The sequence below is a fragment of the Triticum aestivum genome, chromosome 1B (genome assembly GCF_018294505.1).
Source record: "Triticum aestivum cultivar Chinese Spring chromosome 1B, IWGSC CS RefSeq v2.1, whole genome shotgun sequence".
NCBI classification, from domain to species: Eukaryota; Viridiplantae; Streptophyta; class Magnoliopsida; order Poales; family Poaceae; genus Triticum; species Triticum aestivum.
Genome location: NC_057795.1, coordinates 235,598,617 through 235,619,380, shown reverse-complemented (window position 1 = coordinate 235,619,380; position 20,764 = coordinate 235,598,617). Strand labels below are relative to the sequence as shown.

Sequence of the window (20,764 nt, the reverse complement as noted above, 5' to 3'; positions counted from 1 at the left end):
AACCAGACTCCAGGTGTCCTATAGAGTCTGTCGTCGCAACCTTATCTCCTCATTCTCTCGTTACAGAACAACCCAACTCCCCCTAGGACACGCCGCTGCTGCCGCCGGGATTCTCTCCTCCACGCATCTCCCGCACACCCGCACCACCTCCGCACGCCAGCGGATTCCGCGCTCCACCGGCGGCCGCCAGCGCTCCAGCTTCGACAGCCACTATCGGCCCCTTTTTCTGGTTTTTCAGATCAGATTGGCTCCGTCACTCCTCCCGCTCGAGGCCGCCGTCGCAGCTCGAGCCTCGAGCACCGCCGTCGCTGCACCCCCCTTCACCTCCAAATCAGACACGGGTCGGTCTCGCGCGCGAGCAGGCGCCGCCCACGGCCCGCAGCCCCTGAGCAACATGTCAACGCCCACGGCCCACCGCGTTGTCGAGCGTCTCCGGCAAAGTCGCGCCGTCGGTGAGCCCTCCCCCTCCTCCATCTCTCTTCTCTCTCCCGCGCTTCTTTTCTCTAAGATCTCTCTCTGTCTTCTATTTTTCAGCAGATAGAGAGGACCATGGCCGCCTGAAGCCCGAGCGCCGCCGGCGTCCAGACCCCTCCACGCCATCCCCATCTCGCCGAAGACCTGCATCAAGTCTCCCATCCAGCGCCCGCGCCACCCTTCGGCCCCCGCCCCGCAGCTCTACACCACGAGTGCTTCGGTCGCCTCGCGACCCGCCGGTGTCCAGACCCCCTCCACATCATCCCCATCTCGCAGAAGACCTGCATAAAGTCCCGTCCAGCGCCCGTGCCACCCATCGCCCTCGCCCCGCTGCTCTGCTATTCGAGCGCTTCAACCGCCTCGTGCCCGAAGCAGAGGAGAGGAGCTCCCTGCCACGAGCCTCTCCAGCGCCGGCAGCACTTCAGCCGCCTCGTGCCCGAAGCAGAGGTGAGGAGCTCCCCCTGCCACGAGCCTCTCCAGCGCCGGCAAACCAGCAGGGCGCCCCTTCCTTGGCTCCTACGGCGTGGACACCGGCGGCAAGCTGCGGCCCCGGCGATGGGAACGCAAATGGATAGCGGCGGTGGTTCCCGGTGGTGAAGTTTAATAAAGGATCGGGGGTAGAATTGTAACTAACGCAGGGGTGTTTTTACGAATATGAAGCATTTTTTTAGATACCCACTTAAAACAGTACTTTGGGTTGAATAACTAAAATAGTAGGGGGTTTTCTGCAAAAACGGCGACGACGTACGACCAGAAGCACTCGGTGCTTTATTAGTAGGTAGAGACTAGTACAAATGCCCGTGCGTTGCACCGGGTGATAAAAGTGGTAGAACCTACTTGATGGTTCATTTTTCGTCATATTTTATATCCAATTTTAATAAATGTTGAACGTGGAAATTTCCTTTTTTTTAATAAAACTTTAATATTTCATATAAAATGTGTTGCCACGGGAAATGAATTGAACAGATGATTACGTTACGTGGATAACAAAATGGAACATTGGTTTCTAAAATTCTTGCTCATCCATTATTACGAAAAAAGAAAGTCTTCTTGTAAAGCCAATATTTAAGTTCAAGATGACTCAAGATTACCAACAAATAGTTCATATTTCATAATCTTTTTTGCAATAGAAGCTTTGGTGTTAATTTCAGCCAAAATTATACTATATGATCGGATGTGAGCTTATTATCACCAAAATTTCTTATGAAGCTACGCCGCTCGTTGAAACTGGTCTTTGGCGATCGATGGGCGGTCTTCATCGCTCCAGTCACTCTTAGTCACTCTTTGGGATGTAGGGCAGCCTTGTGGCGTCGGATCTATCCGTTCACATCTTTCTTCCTCCTAGTGCTATGCCAACAAGGAGGCAGTGTTTCTTCTGTTCGAGGCTATGTATGGCCTAAAGTCGTAGCGACCTCGTTGCCCCAAGTGGCTTGTTCCCGACAACAGTGAGGTGGAACCTACACGGATGCAAGGACCCAATCATGTTTTGCATCAGTTTGAGCTCCTTTCTGTAAAAGTCTAAGGACTTGTTATGTATTTTTCTTGTTTCTTTAGGGCCTAGAGTCATGTTTTTGATAATGATATAAAGATACAGGATCCCCCTCTGACAAAAAAAACTTTGGTAATAGCTCAGCTAAATAAATTATAATGTTTTTCACTTGTATACTGTACACGTAATCTTACGTCAATCTTCCACATAGATATAAAATCAAAGCCATTGGATATTCAATCGTTAATTCTATTATTTCTCTAATGAACCTTTTTATTCTATTTTTTCACTGGCCCTGCAGGGAACTACGTCACGGCAACCAGATTGTTATATAACATATCATCACTATACTAAAAAAATAGGTGGTACATTACCACTACATCTACGATCCATATGATAAGCAATAGTGGTCCCTAGCTCGTACAAGTGCAGCATCCATATTAGAAGGTTCAGCACACTTTCCTGCTCCATCATTGCTACAGTTGAGTACTACAATATGAGTGGCAAAGTACAGACCTATAACTGTATTTCAAATAGGCATAAGATGGAGAATATATACCCTTCAGGAGTGTCACCTCCTTGATGGTTCCAACAAATTGATATCGTTGTTTGACTACTTTTCTAAGAAATATAATGTTCCAATAAATTGGTATCCAGATTTAATTTGACTACTTCTCTAAAAAAAACTTACTACATATAGTGTGTAGACACTTGAAATCTGGAAATCGCAAGATCCTCCTCATCCTCGAAAATCGTGAGATCCTCTTCATCCTTGGAACACCTCACCGGTATATCATCTACACACCATGGGTCGCGGTCGGCGGTTCCCAATCTGTAGGAAGAAAGGCGGCCATGGTGAGCTCGCCATGTACTTTAAGCGGCTCCACTCTTCACATCATGTCATGAAATATCATTGTCAATTGGGGGAAATCCATTAGAATCTCGACCATCTCATTTCTTCTTTCAGCCACATCTCGCATAAACCAAAGCTTCAGAATTAGAGTACTGCATGGATTTTTAAACTCAGTAAACTGTGTAGAAGTGGTACGATGAGAACAGAGCAGTAAGGTGATCACCTTAGAAAGTTCCTGACTAATGTCAGTTTTTTCATAACCAAAAGCACCAGGAATAGCACCATGTTCCTTCAAAAACTAAGGGGAGCAATGCATCACGCACACGCTGGAACCATTTCAACATAGGTAAGATTGAGATTTAATGGTGTCGGATGGAAATGATAAAACAACATCTGGAAATTTTGGTCATGCAGGAGCAGAAACCATGATAAATAAAAACACACATTTTATTATGAAAATTGAACCTCAGGATAATTCGTAGACAACCTGTCCTATAAGAAGAGGTGTATCCACAGAACGAAGGTCTCTATGTAAGCACATGCCATGACTGCAGCTCAATAAGTTCCATGCATTAAGCTAGTAATTTAGTCCTTACAAAAGTCAAACAAATTAACTTTCTTACTTGAAGCATAGTAAATTCTTTTTGGATACCCTGATATTCCAACTCTAGTATTGTATCTTGCATACATAGCAACAATAGTTTTTCAAATAAAGGTAAGCAATGGTAGAAAACATGGGTTGAAGCATACTATGTTCTTTTTGGATGCCCTGAAATTCCAACGCTAGTACTATATCCTGCATACAACTCTATATTGTGTCCTACATACATAACAACAACAGTTTTTCAAATAAAGTTAAGCAGTGGTAGAAAACATGGAATCAAGGCTGTATTGACCCACTGGAGCTTTGTAAATTGCTTTCCCATGGAACCAAGCAGAAGGGTGACATGGGTGGTTCATCAAATTATTCTGAAAGACAATTGTCAGAGAGTCAGAAAGCATTGCATGTGCACATGGGTTAATAATGAAAATCTGACTTATTTTTGGAAATTTCAAAAGCTCACACTTTGAATATCTTAAATAAGTGAGTGCACATGCAGCAAGGTGCACAAAATCAGCTCTTGTGACCTTTGTCCTATCTATGTATGCGATAAAAAATTACTGAGCGGTACCTCAAGAAAAACAGAAAATTATGCAATGTTGTACAATGTAGGTCAAGAGTGATGTTTGTACCTGGTGACTATTTTCTGGACATTATGTCCCATTATGTATAAATGAGTCTGGTTTTCAGATGACAAATGATATAATCACATTTTTAATAGCTCAAATATATCTATAGAAAAGCCTACAAAACAATAATCATATTGTACTAAGTTTACAAAAATTGGTTCAAAAGATTGTATGGTAAGAACAGCTTATAGGATTTATTCTACGTGGTTAATGACTTGAAGCACGCAATGAAAACTCCATACATTTTCTTGAAACAACAATTCAACAAACATTTGGTGCATGATCCTTTTATCATGAAACCATAACTGGACATGTAGTAAAAGTTCCCCAGTAATCAACTTTCTAAACTGCACATCATGTAACTTTGGTGAGTATGTCATAGTAAAAAAATCCTATTTTGAAGACAAATCTCAAGAGTTGATTTGTAGGCTTTCATGTTGGAGCTGCAGATAAGAATCAGCAAGAGAGCACGGCCGGCCCAGCAGAGCTGAGAGCGCACACTCTCCAAACCAGAGGGGCAGAAGTAGGCCAACATGGTGTTAGGCGGGAGTTGCGCTATAGAGCAAGGGAGACTGACCTTGGGCTGGTGGTGCGGGTGTAGCAGCAGCATCCGCGGCCTCACGGCACTCCGCCACGCGTTGTAGCAACGGGAGGGCGCTGGGCCGTCGTGCGCCTAGCCGTCGACGCCAATGGCGTCGTAAGGGGTGGTCCTAGAAGACCAGCGGCTCGCACCTGTGGCAGGATTCGCGCCGCAGCACCGGATCCCTCGTCTCGCGCGCCCGTCCGTCGTCGCTCGCTCGGCTCCGGCAAGCTCCTTCCTAGGTCGCGGCACCGCTCCTCCTTTGTCCCTTCTTCTCTCCCTCACCTCCTTGTCTCCTCTCTGCCCAACAGCCCTCGACGCCATGGATCCGCCCGGAAAACCACGCTCCGGCCTTCCTCGTCATCACCGGCGATAACTGCCGCGCCGTCCGCCTGCGGATCCGCCTCCCTAGGCCCTGCCGTGCACGGATCCGGCCCCTGCAATCTCCATCCACCGCCCCCGTTCTGCATCGCACCGCCGCGGCATCGCATTGACTTGGTCCTGACTAATACTAATAAAACCAGACGCTTGGACTCTAGACCGCGGGTTGAATATACAAGTTACAGGGTCCTCTTTGTAAAAACGAAACGTTTTCTTAAATTAGTCACGTATAAAAAGGACCGCGGGTTGATTGTCAAAAACCGCATGGACCTTTTTATAAAAACGCCGCGACGGTGAATCCGGAGACCCAATCCGTGCTTTATTATTAGGGAGAGACTAGATCAGGAGTGGCGCTCGTTGCTGCGCCCGTCTATTATTACAATAGAATGGTAGAACTTTCAATATTAAAAAAAGCAAATGGTTAAAACCTTTAATTATGATAAAACATATATGTTTTGAACAGATATTCTAGTAGCTTGGAGTTCTTTTTATAGATGGCTAGGTCTCTCTACCTTATTATTTCTGAAGTCTTTTTCTAATGAATGATTTTTCTTCATTGCAATTTATGGTTATGTATATCTAGCACTCTGCAAGAAAGCTTTTGGTATTGCAGAAGTTGTGATAAATGCAAGGATTTTCGGTTTCATATAAGATCGTAGAAAGAGCCATGATTCTGGATAAAACAACAACATTACTGTTGTTCATATAACCATAAATTGCATGTAAGGAAATATTGTAAAATAGAAGCGAACAAAGGATTTTTTTAAAAACATTAGCAAAGAATGAGATTTCAGATCAAAAAGTAGACCAATATGCCAAAGGAGAATGATTTTCTTGCCACTCTAGCTGAGTATCTAAGAACAAACGCATTGTCCTAAAACCTGAAAGCACATATAAAATGAAACTCTAAGGACATCTATAGGAGCAGAAATATGACGAACATCTCTTGCGCTAGGCCGAGTAGATGATTTGTTAAATGAATGAACAGTAGGATAAACAATATAAATGCAGTAGAACTAACTTATATTGCCTTATATTGCCATAGAAGAGAAAAACAACTAAACAAACACACTTACAAGTATGGGCATATGAATTGACAACGTTAATGAACCTTAATCGAGGCAACACAAGCAAGAGCATTAACAAAATAACAACCCACTCCCAGCCCATGTAAATCTACCATGGGCTATAAGTAATACATTTATCTTTTGTGTAAATTAAATATCATCCCTCCAGACCAGAGCTTATAGTGTCTACATCAACATAGTACATGGATGGAAAAGGGGGAAGATACTTCAATATTATTTCAAGTATATTAAAAGAAAACATATGACCGTCATATCATAATTTATTAAACTTGCAAGGCTACAAACCTCAAGTGTTATCCCTCTGGTTGTGTGCTAATCAAAGCTTCGAACCATATACCCGATAAGCTGCAAAATAACAAATTTCATGTTATAAAATTTGAAGTCTAAAATATCTGAATCTAGCTATTTTGTGGTTAGCACAGAGTCCAAGATGATTTTTTTAAACACTGAAGTAACAATCATCTGTGCATCGTTTGTATTTGGAGAAGGCATGAGTAATTATCCTGAAATCACATTCTTAAAAACCTAAAACCTTAGTAAGTAATGAAGCAAAATCCAACACACACATTGTTGAGAATTATCATATAAAAGATTATTATTTTTGTTAGGATATCTAAAACATCATTAAGTCAACAAAGAACTAAACCTAATGGGGACATGCAGCAAAGTCACATTATACCAGGCGAGTTTTTGTTATACAAAACAAAAACATCATCATCATCACGCACTGCAACCGACCCAAATTTCCACAAAATAAAGAGACTGGATAAAAAAATCGAGTTCATGAAAGATATGTAGCACATAATTGATTACAAAGACCTTCACCGTGGACTGCTGGAACCTTGCCATAGTCATCCCGCTGCTGGCCAGCACGACACCACATCCATCTCTTCCTCTCCATGCCACCCCTTTCAGCTACCATGAAAATCTTCTTGCAGCAGCGTGGTGGTGGGGAAGGCTACTGTGATGCTTGAGACATGCTAGGACTTGGACTCCCTACGGCGCCCCCATGAACAGCCTACCAATCATTTCAACAAATACAAAATCCTAGAAATCAGGGCAGAAAAAAGCAAGCTGGAGAAGGAGTTACCACGATGAGATCTTGCCTTCTTGCCTACCCTCGCGATGAGATCTTGCCTTCTTGCCTACCCTCGCGGCTGATGAGGCACCGGCACCTGCGAGGCTGCGACCCAGGGTGGGCTCCGTTGCGGCAACCTTGGCAGGGGCGTCATCATCATCACGGTAGACGCGCTACCAAAAGGGCTAAACAGGACCTATCGCAGCTCGCCGCCGCCATCGCCGCTGGATTTGGTTAGGGTTCGCGAGCACACCAATCGCTCACGGAATACTCTATCGCTTGGGTCGGCGGCTATGCTAGTTGGGCTGTTGGGCCTAATTAACCAGGTTGCTCCAAAAAAGTTACGAGCGTAGCTGCCCTCACGAAGCTGCCGGGACGGAAGCGTCAAGAAAAATTCACTGCGCATCCAACGGCTAGAGATGGCCATAACAAAAATCAGACGGCTCCAAAGGCTGATAGCGTGAGGGAGCTCCTAGGGTGCCCAATTATAATGTCTTAATATATATATATATATATATATATATATATATATATATATATATATATAGGGCTGAACTATTCTGTTACCCATATTAGAATATTACTAGCACAAATGCCCGTGCGTTGCAACGGGAGGCTACAAAACTTACCTCCAAGCATGCGAGCTGCAAGCCCAAGAGCCTCCAGCACCCTGATCGCAGTGGACCGGCATTGAAAATTCGCGCGATAGGTGAGGAAGAAAAGATGTGGCATCCACGTGTAGTGGGTCATCGACGGCTAAATCTCTACTATGAAATTTAAAAAGAAAACTAATATGTGATTGTGTTATTTCTAGTTCAGTCCATAAACTAATTTGGGTTTAATCTATCAAACTAAACCAATGATTAATTTTATGAAACAAATTCAGATAGAAGACGTTACATGTCAGCAATTTGGGGTTTAATATATCAACAGAATAAATGTCAGCAATTTGGGGTTTAATATATCAACATAATAAATGCTTTGTCCTCCAAATTTATATGTAGTAAGAGAATACCTATTGGATAACAGAATAGAAGGAGAAATAATCAACAGTGATGGTGAACAGTAACATAAGGAGCCTAGGGATGTGCATGTGAAGAACGGTGCAAACATGGTGATAACTGCATTGCCATTATCGCCAAGCAAAAGCAACTGGGGCAACAACCCATATTATAAACCCAAATATACCTGTGTGTCCCAATGGGAGAAGGAAAAAAAATCCTCATACGCACCATCCCCACAATCATGCTCACTATCTGAAGTATATCAAATATAATCAAGAAGTAGACATTAATTAATGCTAACAGACAGAACAAAGTAGATCACTATGCATGATACACATGATATCCGGTTGTATATATACAACCCCCAAATTTGAAATGTTAAAATGATTTTGAAACTCAAACAGTTTGACCATTGATCATATCAACTAATCCGCACAAAGAGTTTTACAGAAAGGCAATTAGCTATCACAAGAAAATTTGAAGGGCAAATCTCTGAAAAGAAAATACGTTAAACAGTACATCAAGAATATGATTATGAAATAAAAAAACTTCCGTACTATATACCTTACCAAATCAGGTGACAAAGGAACCCCTCCATATTAATATATTTTATTATACACCAAGATCTCCTAGCTCTGTAGCAACTAACTGCAGTTTTGCTTCAATGCATGAATAGAAAAATTATGTTGAAATACTACTAAGCATAAAACAGCATGATATATGTTGGCATATAGAAACTACAAAAGTAAGTTAACACATCACACAATAGTACGAGTAAGCTCACCAGGTCTCAACTCTCAGCATGCAAGCCGTAGCATCGGTGTTGTTACCGAGTGAATTTCTCCTTCCCGCACATTGTCACATACCTCTTTGAATAGATACTTAATATGAGAATCTTGTGAAATTATTTTCCTCGCGTGTTAGGATGGTGCAATGTTACGGTAACAGAGCTAACGACCCATGTGGTAGATTTAGCCTGCTGATCATAATATTTTTTGATATATAAGCAAGAATAGTGCTAAACTGCTCATATCTATCAGTTGTAACCAAAAGTCTACAAATGATGAATCAACATGTAAGTCTAGCATTGTTTCGATCATTATTAGTTTAACACTGAATAATATTAAATATATACAGAAAATTTAGCAACACAAAATTAGTTTCCTACATATACATGGGATGACATTTAGGTGGATAGTGAAATAACTATACAGAAAGGAGGAAACTTTATAGCAGCTCCGCATACTTATTGAGTAATCCCCTATCATCTGCCCTTTACATCGTCGTCCTTTTTCTCAACACTTTATCTCCCTGCCATGCGCTACGTCTGCACCAAACATGAGCAGCCACATTATAAGATGGATTCAGAATAGCTTACCATTGCAGCAAGAAAACATTTTCTTGCATCAGGAAAAGACCTTGATTTTATTGAAGTCGTACAGTGAGCAGTCAAGTAACATGCACTATAGCAGATCCTGTTCTGCCCCAACCAGGCAAGTCTCTTCAAGTACTAATGATGAATGTTCTTCTTTATTCCCCATGCAAATACCAAAATGGCAAATTGTTTAGGAGAATAACACTGTCAGTTGGAGAAGGTTGTTCTTTGCTTATTGGTCATCGGGACCCAACTTTTACACAGAAAACACATGAAACAGAAGATATACTGTACTAAGGTGAATGCATCAATCATGAGACAAACTAAAAAATTCATACACACACACACAAATTATGGTGCTGATACTGAGACGTTAGTGTGCGCCTACCTTAAATTGCATGTATCTTCCTATTCATTTCTTCAGTTCAAGGGATCCTACTGCTCGAGTGTCAGTGTGTCCAGCCCGCTTGAATGCCTCATCTCAATTTGTGGTGATTCTATCAGTCCCGAAGTAACTTGCCGTCAAGGGTTTCCTAGTTAATTTGGTCAACTGCTCAATTTGAAAAGGGGATTTGGCTTTACAAGGAGTAGCTGGGTGACTTTCAGGTGTGCAGCACAGTACCTTGTTCGTGCTTGGGGCTCAGGGAGGAGGCCGGCAGGAGCTTCGGGAGGGCGCCGGCAGCAGGAACTTGGGGAGGCCGACAGCCCGAGGTGAGGTCGAATTAAATTTCCGCCTCCACAGACATCCGCGTGCACCAGAGGCCACCGTTGCTGCAGATCTTCCCGGGACAGGCGGTCGTGTGACCGTGTCCAGCAGCTCTGCCTCGTCGTCATCCTCCTCCTCCCTGAAGTAATCGAGCTGGGATGCACGGAATTGTTGGAAGAGAGTAGGTGTGTGGCGGGCCTGCGAGACTCGGGGGTCGGGCGTTGAGGCGACGCAAGGCCGGCGGCGGCGACCAGGGCGGCGCGCGAGGCGGTGGTGGCGGCACGCAGCGGAGCGGCAGGTGGTGGCGGCGCGCTGGAAGTTGAGATAAGTACCTGCTCGCCGGCCCGCAACGACTCCGTCTTCTGCTCATCCTCCGGCGCGCTGGCAGTTGAGATAAGTTGAGGAAGCGGCGAGGGATGTGGAGCTCGACTGGGTCACAGTCAAAACACCGTAGTATGAAGGAAAAACCAATCGTTTCCGAATTTGAGTCTTTGATAGTTTTATTTTTTGATAGTCCAGCCGCTGATTCGTTGCAAGTAGAAAAACGGGTCCAGGCAAGCCCAGCAGGGAAGGGAGTTGGTGCGATCGTTCGACGCACACGACTTGATTTCATTAGTACCACCTCGTGTATATTACAATTGTTTCCATACAAATTGTAAAAGCGTATTATGACATGAGAAGAAAGTAAACCCGGAGACCCAATCCGTGCTTTATTATTAGGGAGAGATTATTACTAGCAAAAGAGCATGTGCGTTGCAACGGGACAGAAAAACACACACGCTCTTAACCTAATAACCACGACTTGAGACCTTGATACATATATGTTCTTTATTTTAAAATTGCGTCACATTTGTGTTCCCGATGGTGGTCTCAATGCTCACACAACGAAAACGCATTTAAATGTCATCAATCCTAAGGCGTCTCTCTCTCACACACATACACAGAAACACACACACACATGCGCGCGCGCTCGCACGCACACAATCATTGAGAATAAGATGAGAAAAATGTTGTTTTCCCCGTGAGGTTTTTTGGAGCTGTGCGTGCGTGGCTATCAATGTTTTTTTCCCTCTCAATCTGGTTTTAATGTGTGTTCATTTGCAATTTGGATCGCCGTCAGTGCGGAAAAAAAACCCAGATCGTGCACTAAAGATTATGTTTGCATCCAAATTAATAATTTAGAAATATTTAATAGCTAAAAGTAACAACATATTTGGATTCTACACATTTTTCTAATCAAATTTCATATATAATATGTTAAAATCGGAGTTACGATTTAAAAGATATGGATACTTTTGTTTTAGATAAATTGCGGATTGATTAACCGAAAGGTCAGGGGGTTTTCTGTTAAAACACAAAAAAATGATTCGTTTGACTTAAAAATGTAAGGCGGGTTGATTACCTAAAATCTCAGGGGGGGGGGGGTCTGAGAAAACTAAAAAACGGTTCGGTATGACTTAAAGATGAACTGCGGGTTGATTTTAACAAACTGCAGGGACTTTTTTACAAATAAGGGTGACGGACGACAGAAACCCGCCGTGCTTTATTATTAGGTAAAGACTAGCAAACATGTCCGTGCGTTGCAACGGAGGAGAAAAAAATTACACGCTATCCAAATAAGTTTGAATCAATACCCTGACATACGAGCGTCATCTATTTTAACACAGTGACTCGCCATGCTGCGAACATGTTTTATAATTTGCGAACAATTATAAAATTACTAATATTTTTTAAACAACAACAACAATAGGCTAGAGGTGAAAGTCATAAAATCTCGCGACTAACTCATGGCTCTGGCACATGGATAGCAAGCTTTCACACACCCCTGTCCATAGCTAGTTCTTTGGTGATACTCCAATCCTTCATGTCTCTCTTAACGGATTCCTTCCATGTTAAATTCGGTCTATCCCGACCTCTCTTGACATTAAAATCACTAATATTTTTTAAAAGTGCGAAAATTTTATGATTTCCCACACATTTTTTAATTCACAAACATTTTATGATTTCTCAAACATGTTTTTCAAAACTCACAATGTTTTGAAATTTGAAAATCTCGAATTGATTTAAAGAGGGGGGAAATATGCAGAACCTGGGGATAAAAAATTACACTCTAGCCAAATAAGTATGACTCAATACCTTGACATATGAGTGTTAAAAAAAATACCTTGACATATGAGCGTCCGCTTTTTTTTTGCGTCCTCTATTTTGACACGGTGACTCGCCATGTTGCCACTTATCTTTCTTCCCATCCTTGCTGATGATGGATCCAATGTCCACGTGATCGCAATATAGTCGACTTGGTAAATCCCAAGGCAATGAGCTCGCCACTGCACGACACACTTTAAAAACAAATCTCATCGACCACAAACTTGCAATTTTTTGAGTTTTTTCAATATTTTCTAAAATCTCATGGACATTTTTGTCAGATTCACGATTTTGTTTTGAATACACGATTATTTTTTCAAAAATCATGTACATGGTTTTATTTCCCGATATTTTTTTCCAAATTGTGCTTTTTTTAATAATTTGCGAACACTTTTGAAAATCAATTATATTTTTGAAACTGCAAAAAATTTATGATTTCCTACACATTTTTGAAAGCACAAACATTTTATGATTTCTCAAACATGTTTTTAAAAATTCGCAATCTTTTGAATTTTGGGAAAAAGGAAATGAGAAAAAAAAGCAGAAGACGAAATGTAAAAAAAAGAGGCGTCAGGCCCTGCAGGTCGGCCCACTTAACACGCAGTGGGTGGGTAGGGGAGGTGCCTGACAAAAAAGGTTGGGGAATATGCGGCACCTGGGGATCGAACCCTGACAAAAAATAGAGAGGCTTTAGACACTGCGCTGCCTCCATGAATTTGATATATATTCAGCATCATCATCTTATAAATAACTCAGCGCTGCGGCAAATTTGGTGGAACCGAATCGTTGTTTAACTTATGGGTTGCATTGGTGGGTAAATTTTATCAACTTATGGGGTAAATTAAATGACGTACCACCAGAAGCAATAGGTGCTTTATTAATAGGTAAAGACTAGCAAAAGAGCCCGTGCGTTGCAACGGGAAAAAATCACACATGATAGTTTTCAGTTAAAGCATTATCGACTTGGGCATCTTGAGTAGCATTGTATATCATTGGGGGAGGAAACATCATCAATGTTTATTCCTTTTATCAAGTCTGTCTTGTAGCCACTTTATATAGCCACACAGTCTTTTTTATTGTCGCGTTATAGCTACATACATCAACCCACATAACGTTCATTCTTTTTTACCGGGTCACTCTTATTGCCACATTATAGCCACACACACCTCAACACTGTACACAACCCGCATTCCTTCTTTACTGGGCATGTCATTGTCAAATTATTGCCACACCTCACTTTATGTTTTGTTTATTTCTAAAGAGTTGACCTACCACAATTTGCCTTCCTTGGCCCAACACCGGCCTACCCGGCCACCCTTTTTAGCCGGTCCACGCCCAACGAACCCTAGCGCAGCTTGACCCCCTCCTCCCTCCCTCGTGCCTAAGGGTGAGCATAAAAACCAAGAACCAAAGACCAGAGCTGAAAAACAGGAACCAAAGCGAAAAAACCGAGGACTGAAACTTTGATTGTTCAATCGGTTAGAGAACGACAAAAACCGAAATTATTTCGTTGAGATCAGTCGTTGGAATCTGCTGACGGAATTTCCAAATTAACTACAAGGAGCTTTTCCCCACCCTTTTTCTCAGCCACAAATGTAATACCCACACCACCTAGAATAAAAGAACCAAGAATTAAAGAACACAGCTCTCGCAACTGTCGCACGATTTTCTACCTTCCCGATAGTGGAAAATCCCTTCTTTTCTTTTCTTTAAAAATCGACCGGCCCAATTATTTTCTTTGCGGGACATTTTCCAGCAAATCCCAGCCAGCCCAAGGCCCAGCCGGGCCTCCACTTATCCCCGCCAGTAGAGAACCCTAGCCCGATTCTCATCGCTTTCACACTCGTCTGCCTCCCTCCTTCGATCCCTCGACCTCACCTAGCGCCGCCAGGACAGAAGCAGCACGCGACCGACCCCCTGAACCGGCCGGCCGCTGCCGCCGGCGAGGTCCTCCACCGCAGCCACCCACATCTCGTGCACGTTCTCCTCCTCCCTCTGCGCCCCATCGTCCCACTCTCACCCTTTCTCTGTTCTTCCTTGCTGTAGCGCTGAAGGAAGCCATGGCCGCCTCCTTTCAGTTCGCGCCGCCGCTGTCGGTTGCCCTCGCCGATGCATTCCCGGTTGCCCCGTCGCCGGCACCCCCCATCTCCGACGCTCCCCTCTGCTAGTCTTCTTGCTGCCCCCTGCAAGATTGCGCCGTCATGGTCCGTGGCGTCGACTCCGGCGAACTCCTCGCCCCCGGATGACTCTCCATTTTCTCCTCCATCTCCGTGCGTGCCTCCTGTCTCGCTGCCGCTGTCTGATGCGACGCCCGAGCGCATCAAAAAGGATTGCGGGCTGAATATTTTAAAATGCAGCGTGTGCTTTATAAAAACGAATCGTTTTTTGGATTACAGCCACTTAAAAAAGGGAGTGCGGGCTGATTAATAAAAACTATAGGGGCTTTTATGCAAAAGCGCTGCGACGGTGAACCCGGAGACCCAATCCGTGCTTTATTATTACTAGCAAAAGAGCCCGTGTGTTGCAACGGGGTAATAAAACCGACGAATTGTACTCATGTGACTTGAGCTTTGCTTGGTTTCACACGCTTATACTTCTTAGTTTTCTTGTAAAATAATATGGCGGTATTTATACTATTCTGGGTTGGTTATCCATCCGTCAGGTTATTCAGGGCGTAAATTTACGGAAAGAAGTATATTGTGACGGTGAATGCGACGGAGTCAATCCGTGCTTTATTATTTGGAAAAGAGAAATATGCCCGTGCGTTGCTACGGCTCTAGAATAAACCTATACATGGTCAAAATACAGGACAGCAACATGTCTTCTTTTAGTTTTTTTCAAACCATTAGAAATATGTTAGATTTTACTTAAGTTTAGTTCCCTTATTCCACCATAAAGCATTCCGGTTGAAAAGGAGATGGCGTCTGTCATTTACTTTCTAGAAAAACATAGAGTCGATAAACTTTCCTGTATCTTCAGCCATAGGTCCTTTACTCATATTTAAAAAATTGTAATATTTAATCCAAGCAAAATTATATGAATTACAGGACAAATTGTACTCATGTGACTTGAGCTTTGGTTGGTTTCATACGCTCATACTTCTTGGTTTTTTTGTAAAATAATACGGCGGTATTTATACTATTCAGGGTTGGTTATCCATCCGTCAGGTTATTCTTGTAGCTAGCTAGTAATCACCATGAGTTCAGTTGGCGTTCCAAGTAATCACCAAGCCAATCGATCCTGAGCATCCGGACGTTAGCTGCGAATGACAAACAGCTGGATGGGCTAATGAAGATTAAACCTCAATTTTGTACGCGGTAGTGCTGCAGACCTTCTGCAATGAGACTTCGATCAGAAGGACTTACCAGACAGGGGCACGGCGGATTTAGATATCCTACTGCAGCGGCAAGGAGTTGCTCCCGTGCCGCTCGAAGGTCGCCAGCTCGGGGCAGAGCAGGAGCTTAAAGGCAGGGACACACCAGACCTGAAGGACGGCAGTGGCAAGGGTGGCGCAGGTAGGCGACGTTGCTCGCGCTCGCGGCGGACGCCGGCGGCGCTCGATCTTGCCTAGAGCACGGAGGGGACAGGGGAGCAGGGGAAGAGGTAGGCAGTAAACCAGATAGGAATGGCACATGTATCGCATCTGCCCTCGGCGGAGCTCCGCTCTGTCGTCAACATCCGCGATGGACCCCACGAAGCCCATCATGTCGGCGTCCTTGAGGAACCGCCCCTGCTTGCCACGGCCGACCGCAATTTCAGAGAAATTGGAGACGGGGGATCGTCCGCGGTTCGGCAACGGGTACGGGGAGGAGTCCGGGGCAAAGACTGTTCCGCTCGACCGGCCGGAGGAGCGCAGCCGCTCCAGTGGCCGGAGATCGAGGGGGTGGCGGTGGTGTCCAACCCCCAACAGGCTGTGTTCTTTTTCTGACGGGACGAAAAAGGGGAATCCCTTCTCTGGAACCGCTGTCGTTGCTCGACTGTGCTCCAAGCCGCTGCCGCCACCGCCGTCGCCTGATTGCTCTCTCCCCGTCAACCCCCCCTCTCTCTCGATCCAGCGACGCGTGTTTAGATCGAAGCCCCCTGAATTCCACGACCGATCTGATTCTATCGATCGAGGCAGCTCTGTTTCGATTTGTATATGTACTTTTTAGGAGGAGTGTCCGTGTTTGTTTCTGATAGCCATCTATTTGTTTTATGCTCAACAGGCCCATTAGCCCTTGATCTGGCCCAGGGAGTCTAGCGACCCAGGGAGTCTAGCGGGGAAGAGAGCGGGTGCGATCGATTGGATGCACACGACGTGGTTGGCCATCTGAATTAGTACCACCTTGAATATATTTTAAAATTAAAATTGAAAGCGTAAAATCACGGAAAGAAGCGCATTGTGACGGTGAATCCGGAGACCCAATCCGTGCTTTATTATTAGGGAGAGATAATATATATATATATATATATATATATATATATATATATATATATATATATATATATATATATATATATAGGGAGAGACTAGCAAAAGGGCCCGTGCGTTGCAACGGGAGGTAGAATTTAAGCCTCTCATCAACGTGCCTATGTCAAACCGGTGTAGATGTCCCCGCATGGATTTGGTGACAACAATGAATGCTTCACAAGCACAATATCCTGTTTTGAGCCGGATACAGATCCATGAAAGACAAATATTTTATAAGAGGGGTTGGCCATGCATGAAATGCCCTTACTTAAGATCTAGCTTTACAGAGAACATCCTTTTTATCACTCTAACTATGCCAATATTATGGTGTTAATATGCGGGCAGTTTATTGTGCCTCTGTTGTGATCATTTTTCCAACCAACATAAACATGCCTTGTAAAACATTGATTTTGATGGATAGAGAGGATGCAACAACCTGGTGAAGAAAACATATAATAACATTTAAGGTTTTTCTTTCACAAAAAATAGGAAGAGAAATTTATCTCTACAGGCTGATTAACTGAACGGAAAGATAACTCAGGGCGTCCTGCCATTCTGTCTCAAGGATGGTTGTGACAGTCTCGCAGCAATTGGAACTCATGGACTGTTTTTTGTAAGCATGCCTTAGCTGCTTCCTGGAGACCTCATTTTTTCTTTCATATTCTTCTAGAGATAAGCAGGACCGAGTCTTCATCCTCCGCTTATTAATTTTTGACACAGCTCCTTGATGCCCAGCAAACCCGAAGACATATATAAATTGAGCGAATTTGGTGTAAAAAAGCGAGGTGGGACAATTCAATATGCGAGTCAACCTACTTTCGTGCAAATAACGGGATGTAGCCCAACGGTAGCAACGCTAGTTATTTAGCATGAAGGTTGTGTCTTCAATTCGTTGCATCGGCACTATTTTTGCTTCCCTGTGTCTTAAATGGGCCAGGATAGGTGGGCGGCTCCCGAGCTCGGCCCAGGCGACGCGAGCGATGGGCCGTGGGCGGCTCACGAGCTAGGCCCAGACGGCGCAAACACGAGTGATCGCTGTTGGTCTACACGAGCTAGCGTGCCACGTATCAAATTTTATTAGTACCATCTCGCGTATATGTTTTAAATTTAAACTGAAAGCATAAATTCACGCGAAAAAGCGTATTGTGACGGTGAACCCACGGAGTCAATTCGTGATTTATTATTAGGGAAAGACTAAAAAACATGTCCGTGCGTTGCAACGGAAGAAAAATAATAATTCAATTTTAGTATAAAAAAATGGTTCAAGACCCCACACAGGCACATGCCCGCCACCATTTCAACACGGCAGAGAAGCATTAATAGCATAAACCGTGAATATGAAGTATTACTAAAGCTTAATTTCCCAAATCCAGTTTAATAGTGCCAACAATAGTTACAAAGGCATGCATTGTTTTCCACTATAGAGATAGCTATAGAGTATCTACTTCTAGTGTAGATTTTCTAACTTGTAGTTGTATTTTTTACATGATCTTCCTTGGTCTTTGTACCCAAATATCGCTATGTTTCTGGGAAAAAGAAATCAAAAACTCAAATGTGTAGTTATGTCTTTTTCATGCAGAGCATACATGTTTTGATTGTTTGAACCAATTTTTTAAAAGATGTTTTGATTGTTTGCACCTAATTTTATTTTTAGAAAAGAGAAAATATACTCAAATTGTTGCTCCAAACAACAATTTTGTGAGTGCCCGTGAGTTTTATACAATTTTATGTGGGTGTTCGGCTCGGCTCCCATCCCCATCGACATATGTTAACGTTCATGTTCTTACAAACACTGATAGCCGGTGGCAATTGCTGACGTGAATGGTGGTATGTGAGCATGGCGTGGTGGTCTTGGCTCCCACTCGCCGCCGACCATGCTTCTTGATAGATTGGTCCTGGAGTATTCCTATGCCTATCCTCTTGAAGCTAGTGTTTATCATGTGTTGTTGGAGGAACAATCTGAGAAGCATGGCGTGCTTCCTCGTTGCATCACTCGTCGGCTGAGTCCACACATGGTTATTCCTCTTTTTATATTTTGCCAGCAACATACACGATGTGTTCTTTTAATCGAAATCAGTTGATGTACTTGCGGGAACTTCGGGAGTATTTTTTCCGTGATGGAAATAAATTGGTGAGTTTTTCCTTGTGTATACGACTTGCCCATCTACTATTTCTTTGTGTATATTCGTCATTTTACCAAACTTTTCCATCTTCTATAGATTCCTTTTCAGACTTGGAATGAACCGCGTTCAGCTAGCTCTAAGGCATAGTGATCCGTGTACATTTGTTCTGAATAAAATTCAAATTCTTCCATCATGACCAAATCCTATATGGTCCTGGATTAAGCACATTTAAATTTATCCAGGAGAAATATCCTCACTTCAAAACTCGACGGGAATTTTCCTCACTTGTTTTAGTTCTCTGTTTATTTCTAAATTAAAAAGTCATAAAAAATAGCAGAGAAAGAGAGGGAGGAGCAGCGCAACACCGGGTTGCCTAGGCGGCCTAGAAAAGGGCCCAGACCAATCCTGATTCTCAAAAAAAAGTAGACCGATCCCAAATTCATCTCCTCTCTCGATCCACCAACGAGCGCCCGCACCCCTTCGCTGCCTTAATCCCCGCGTCCTCAAGAAAAAAAGAAAAGGAGACGAACGGAACAGAGCGGTGACCACCAGGGAGCTCGGCGGCCACACCCAGGTTCGATTCGGTCCCTGAGGGAGTCCTAGACTAGGGGGTGTCCGGATAGCCGAACTATCATCATCGGCCGGACTCCAAGACTATGAAGATACAAGATTGAAGACTTCGTCCCGTGTCCGGATGGGACTTTCCTTGGCGTGGAAGGCAAGCTTGGCGATACGGACATGTAGATCTCCTACCATTGTAACCGACTCTGTGTAACCCTAGCCCTCTCCGGTGTCTATATAAACCGGATGGCTTTAATCCGTAGGACGAAGAACAATCATACCATAGGCTAGCTTCTAGGGTTTAGCCTCCTTGATCTCGTGGTAGATCTACTTCTGTAACACACATCATCAATATTAATCAAGCAGGACGTAGGGTTTAAAGAGGGCCCGAACCTGGGTAAAACATCGTGTCCCTTGTCTCATGTTACCATCCGCCTAGACGCACAGTTCGAGACCCCCTACCCGAGATCCGCCGGTTTTGACACCGACATTGGTGCTTTCATTGAGAGTTCCTCTGTGCCGTCGCAATCAGGAAGGATGCCTTTTCCCGTCTTTAAAGACGGCACCGTCGTCAAGGGAGCTTTAGCCGCCGGCCAAACTATCCGGCTAGGTGGTTTTCTTATGACCGCCTGTTCGGCCACCGCTCTGACAATGACCTCTCAGGTCATCAAAAGTGATCTTCACGTCAGCTCGGAATTCGCCGAGCAGCTAGATCCGATGGAGCTCTCCTCCGTAAACAAGCTCTTGGATCGCATCGCCGCCCTGGGAGTCGCTACAGACTACGATCAGATTGGGCTTAAAACCGATCTGAGAGAAATTAACTCTCCCCAGGCTACCCCCCACGTTGTTGTGGTAGAGGAACAATGCGACGACTCTTCTTCTATGTTAAAAACCAGCTATGTCCGGATTCCCGATCCCTCCATGCCGGATTCCCACGGAGGGACGGACGTCAATCAAATACTGAACCTAAAGTCAGGCATCGGACCAGATTTGTTGGAAAACATCCAACAACCCAAGCTTCCAAATCCGGAAACTTCTTGGCCTTTGAGCCTCAGATCGGGCGGGGTTCCAAATTTAATTCCACCCGCCCACCCAAACATAAGCAATCTATCTCAAATACGGCAAGAGCCCGATGAAACAGTACATCATTACTGGGCCAGATTCCTCCTGGTTATGAACAGGATAAAGGACTGCCGTGAAGAAAGCGCGATTTTAATTTTCTGCAAC

General features: G+C 43.9%; 1 protein-coding gene and 1 long non-coding RNA gene across 3 annotated transcripts; one reads left to right on the top strand and one right to left on the bottom strand.

Moving 5' to 3' along the window:
* LOC123117465 (serine/arginine repetitive matrix protein 1) lies at positions 1–1,371 on the top strand. Its single transcript, XM_044538218.1, has 2 exons — positions 1–452; positions 535–1,371. Exons 1-2 carry the CDS (start codon positions 395–397, stop codon positions 1,047–1,049), a joined length of 573 nt encoding a protein of 190 aa, XP_044394153.1. The 5' UTR covers positions 1–394; the 3' UTR covers positions 1,050–1,371.
* A 6,559-nt stretch (positions 1,372–7,930) lies between these two features.
* LOC123089802 (uncharacterized) lies at positions 7,931–10,799 on the bottom strand. Of its 2 annotated transcripts, XR_006442379.1 has the most exons (3): positions 10,175–10,772; positions 8,962–10,102; positions 7,931–8,429 (listed from the first exon to the last, which is right to left on the bottom strand). It is a non-coding gene; the product is annotated as an uncharacterized lncRNA (long non-coding RNA). The 2 variants fall into 2 exon arrangements; XR_006442378.1 differs by lacking the exon at positions 7,931–8,429 and having other exon boundaries at positions 9,480–10,085; positions 10,175–10,799.
* Between the last annotated feature and the right edge of the window lie 9,965 nt (positions 10,800–20,764).

Excerpts from the sequence above, each read along its gene's own strand:
- LOC123117465 (XM_044538218.1), top strand. The coding sequence starts at position 395 with ATGTCAACGCCCACGGCCCACCGCGTTGTCGAGCGTCTCCGGCAAAGT. Across the intron at positions 453-534 it reads CCGGCAAAGTCGCGCCGTCG|CAGATAGAGAGGACCATGGC; the intron begins GTGAGCCCTCCC and ends TCTATTTTTCAG.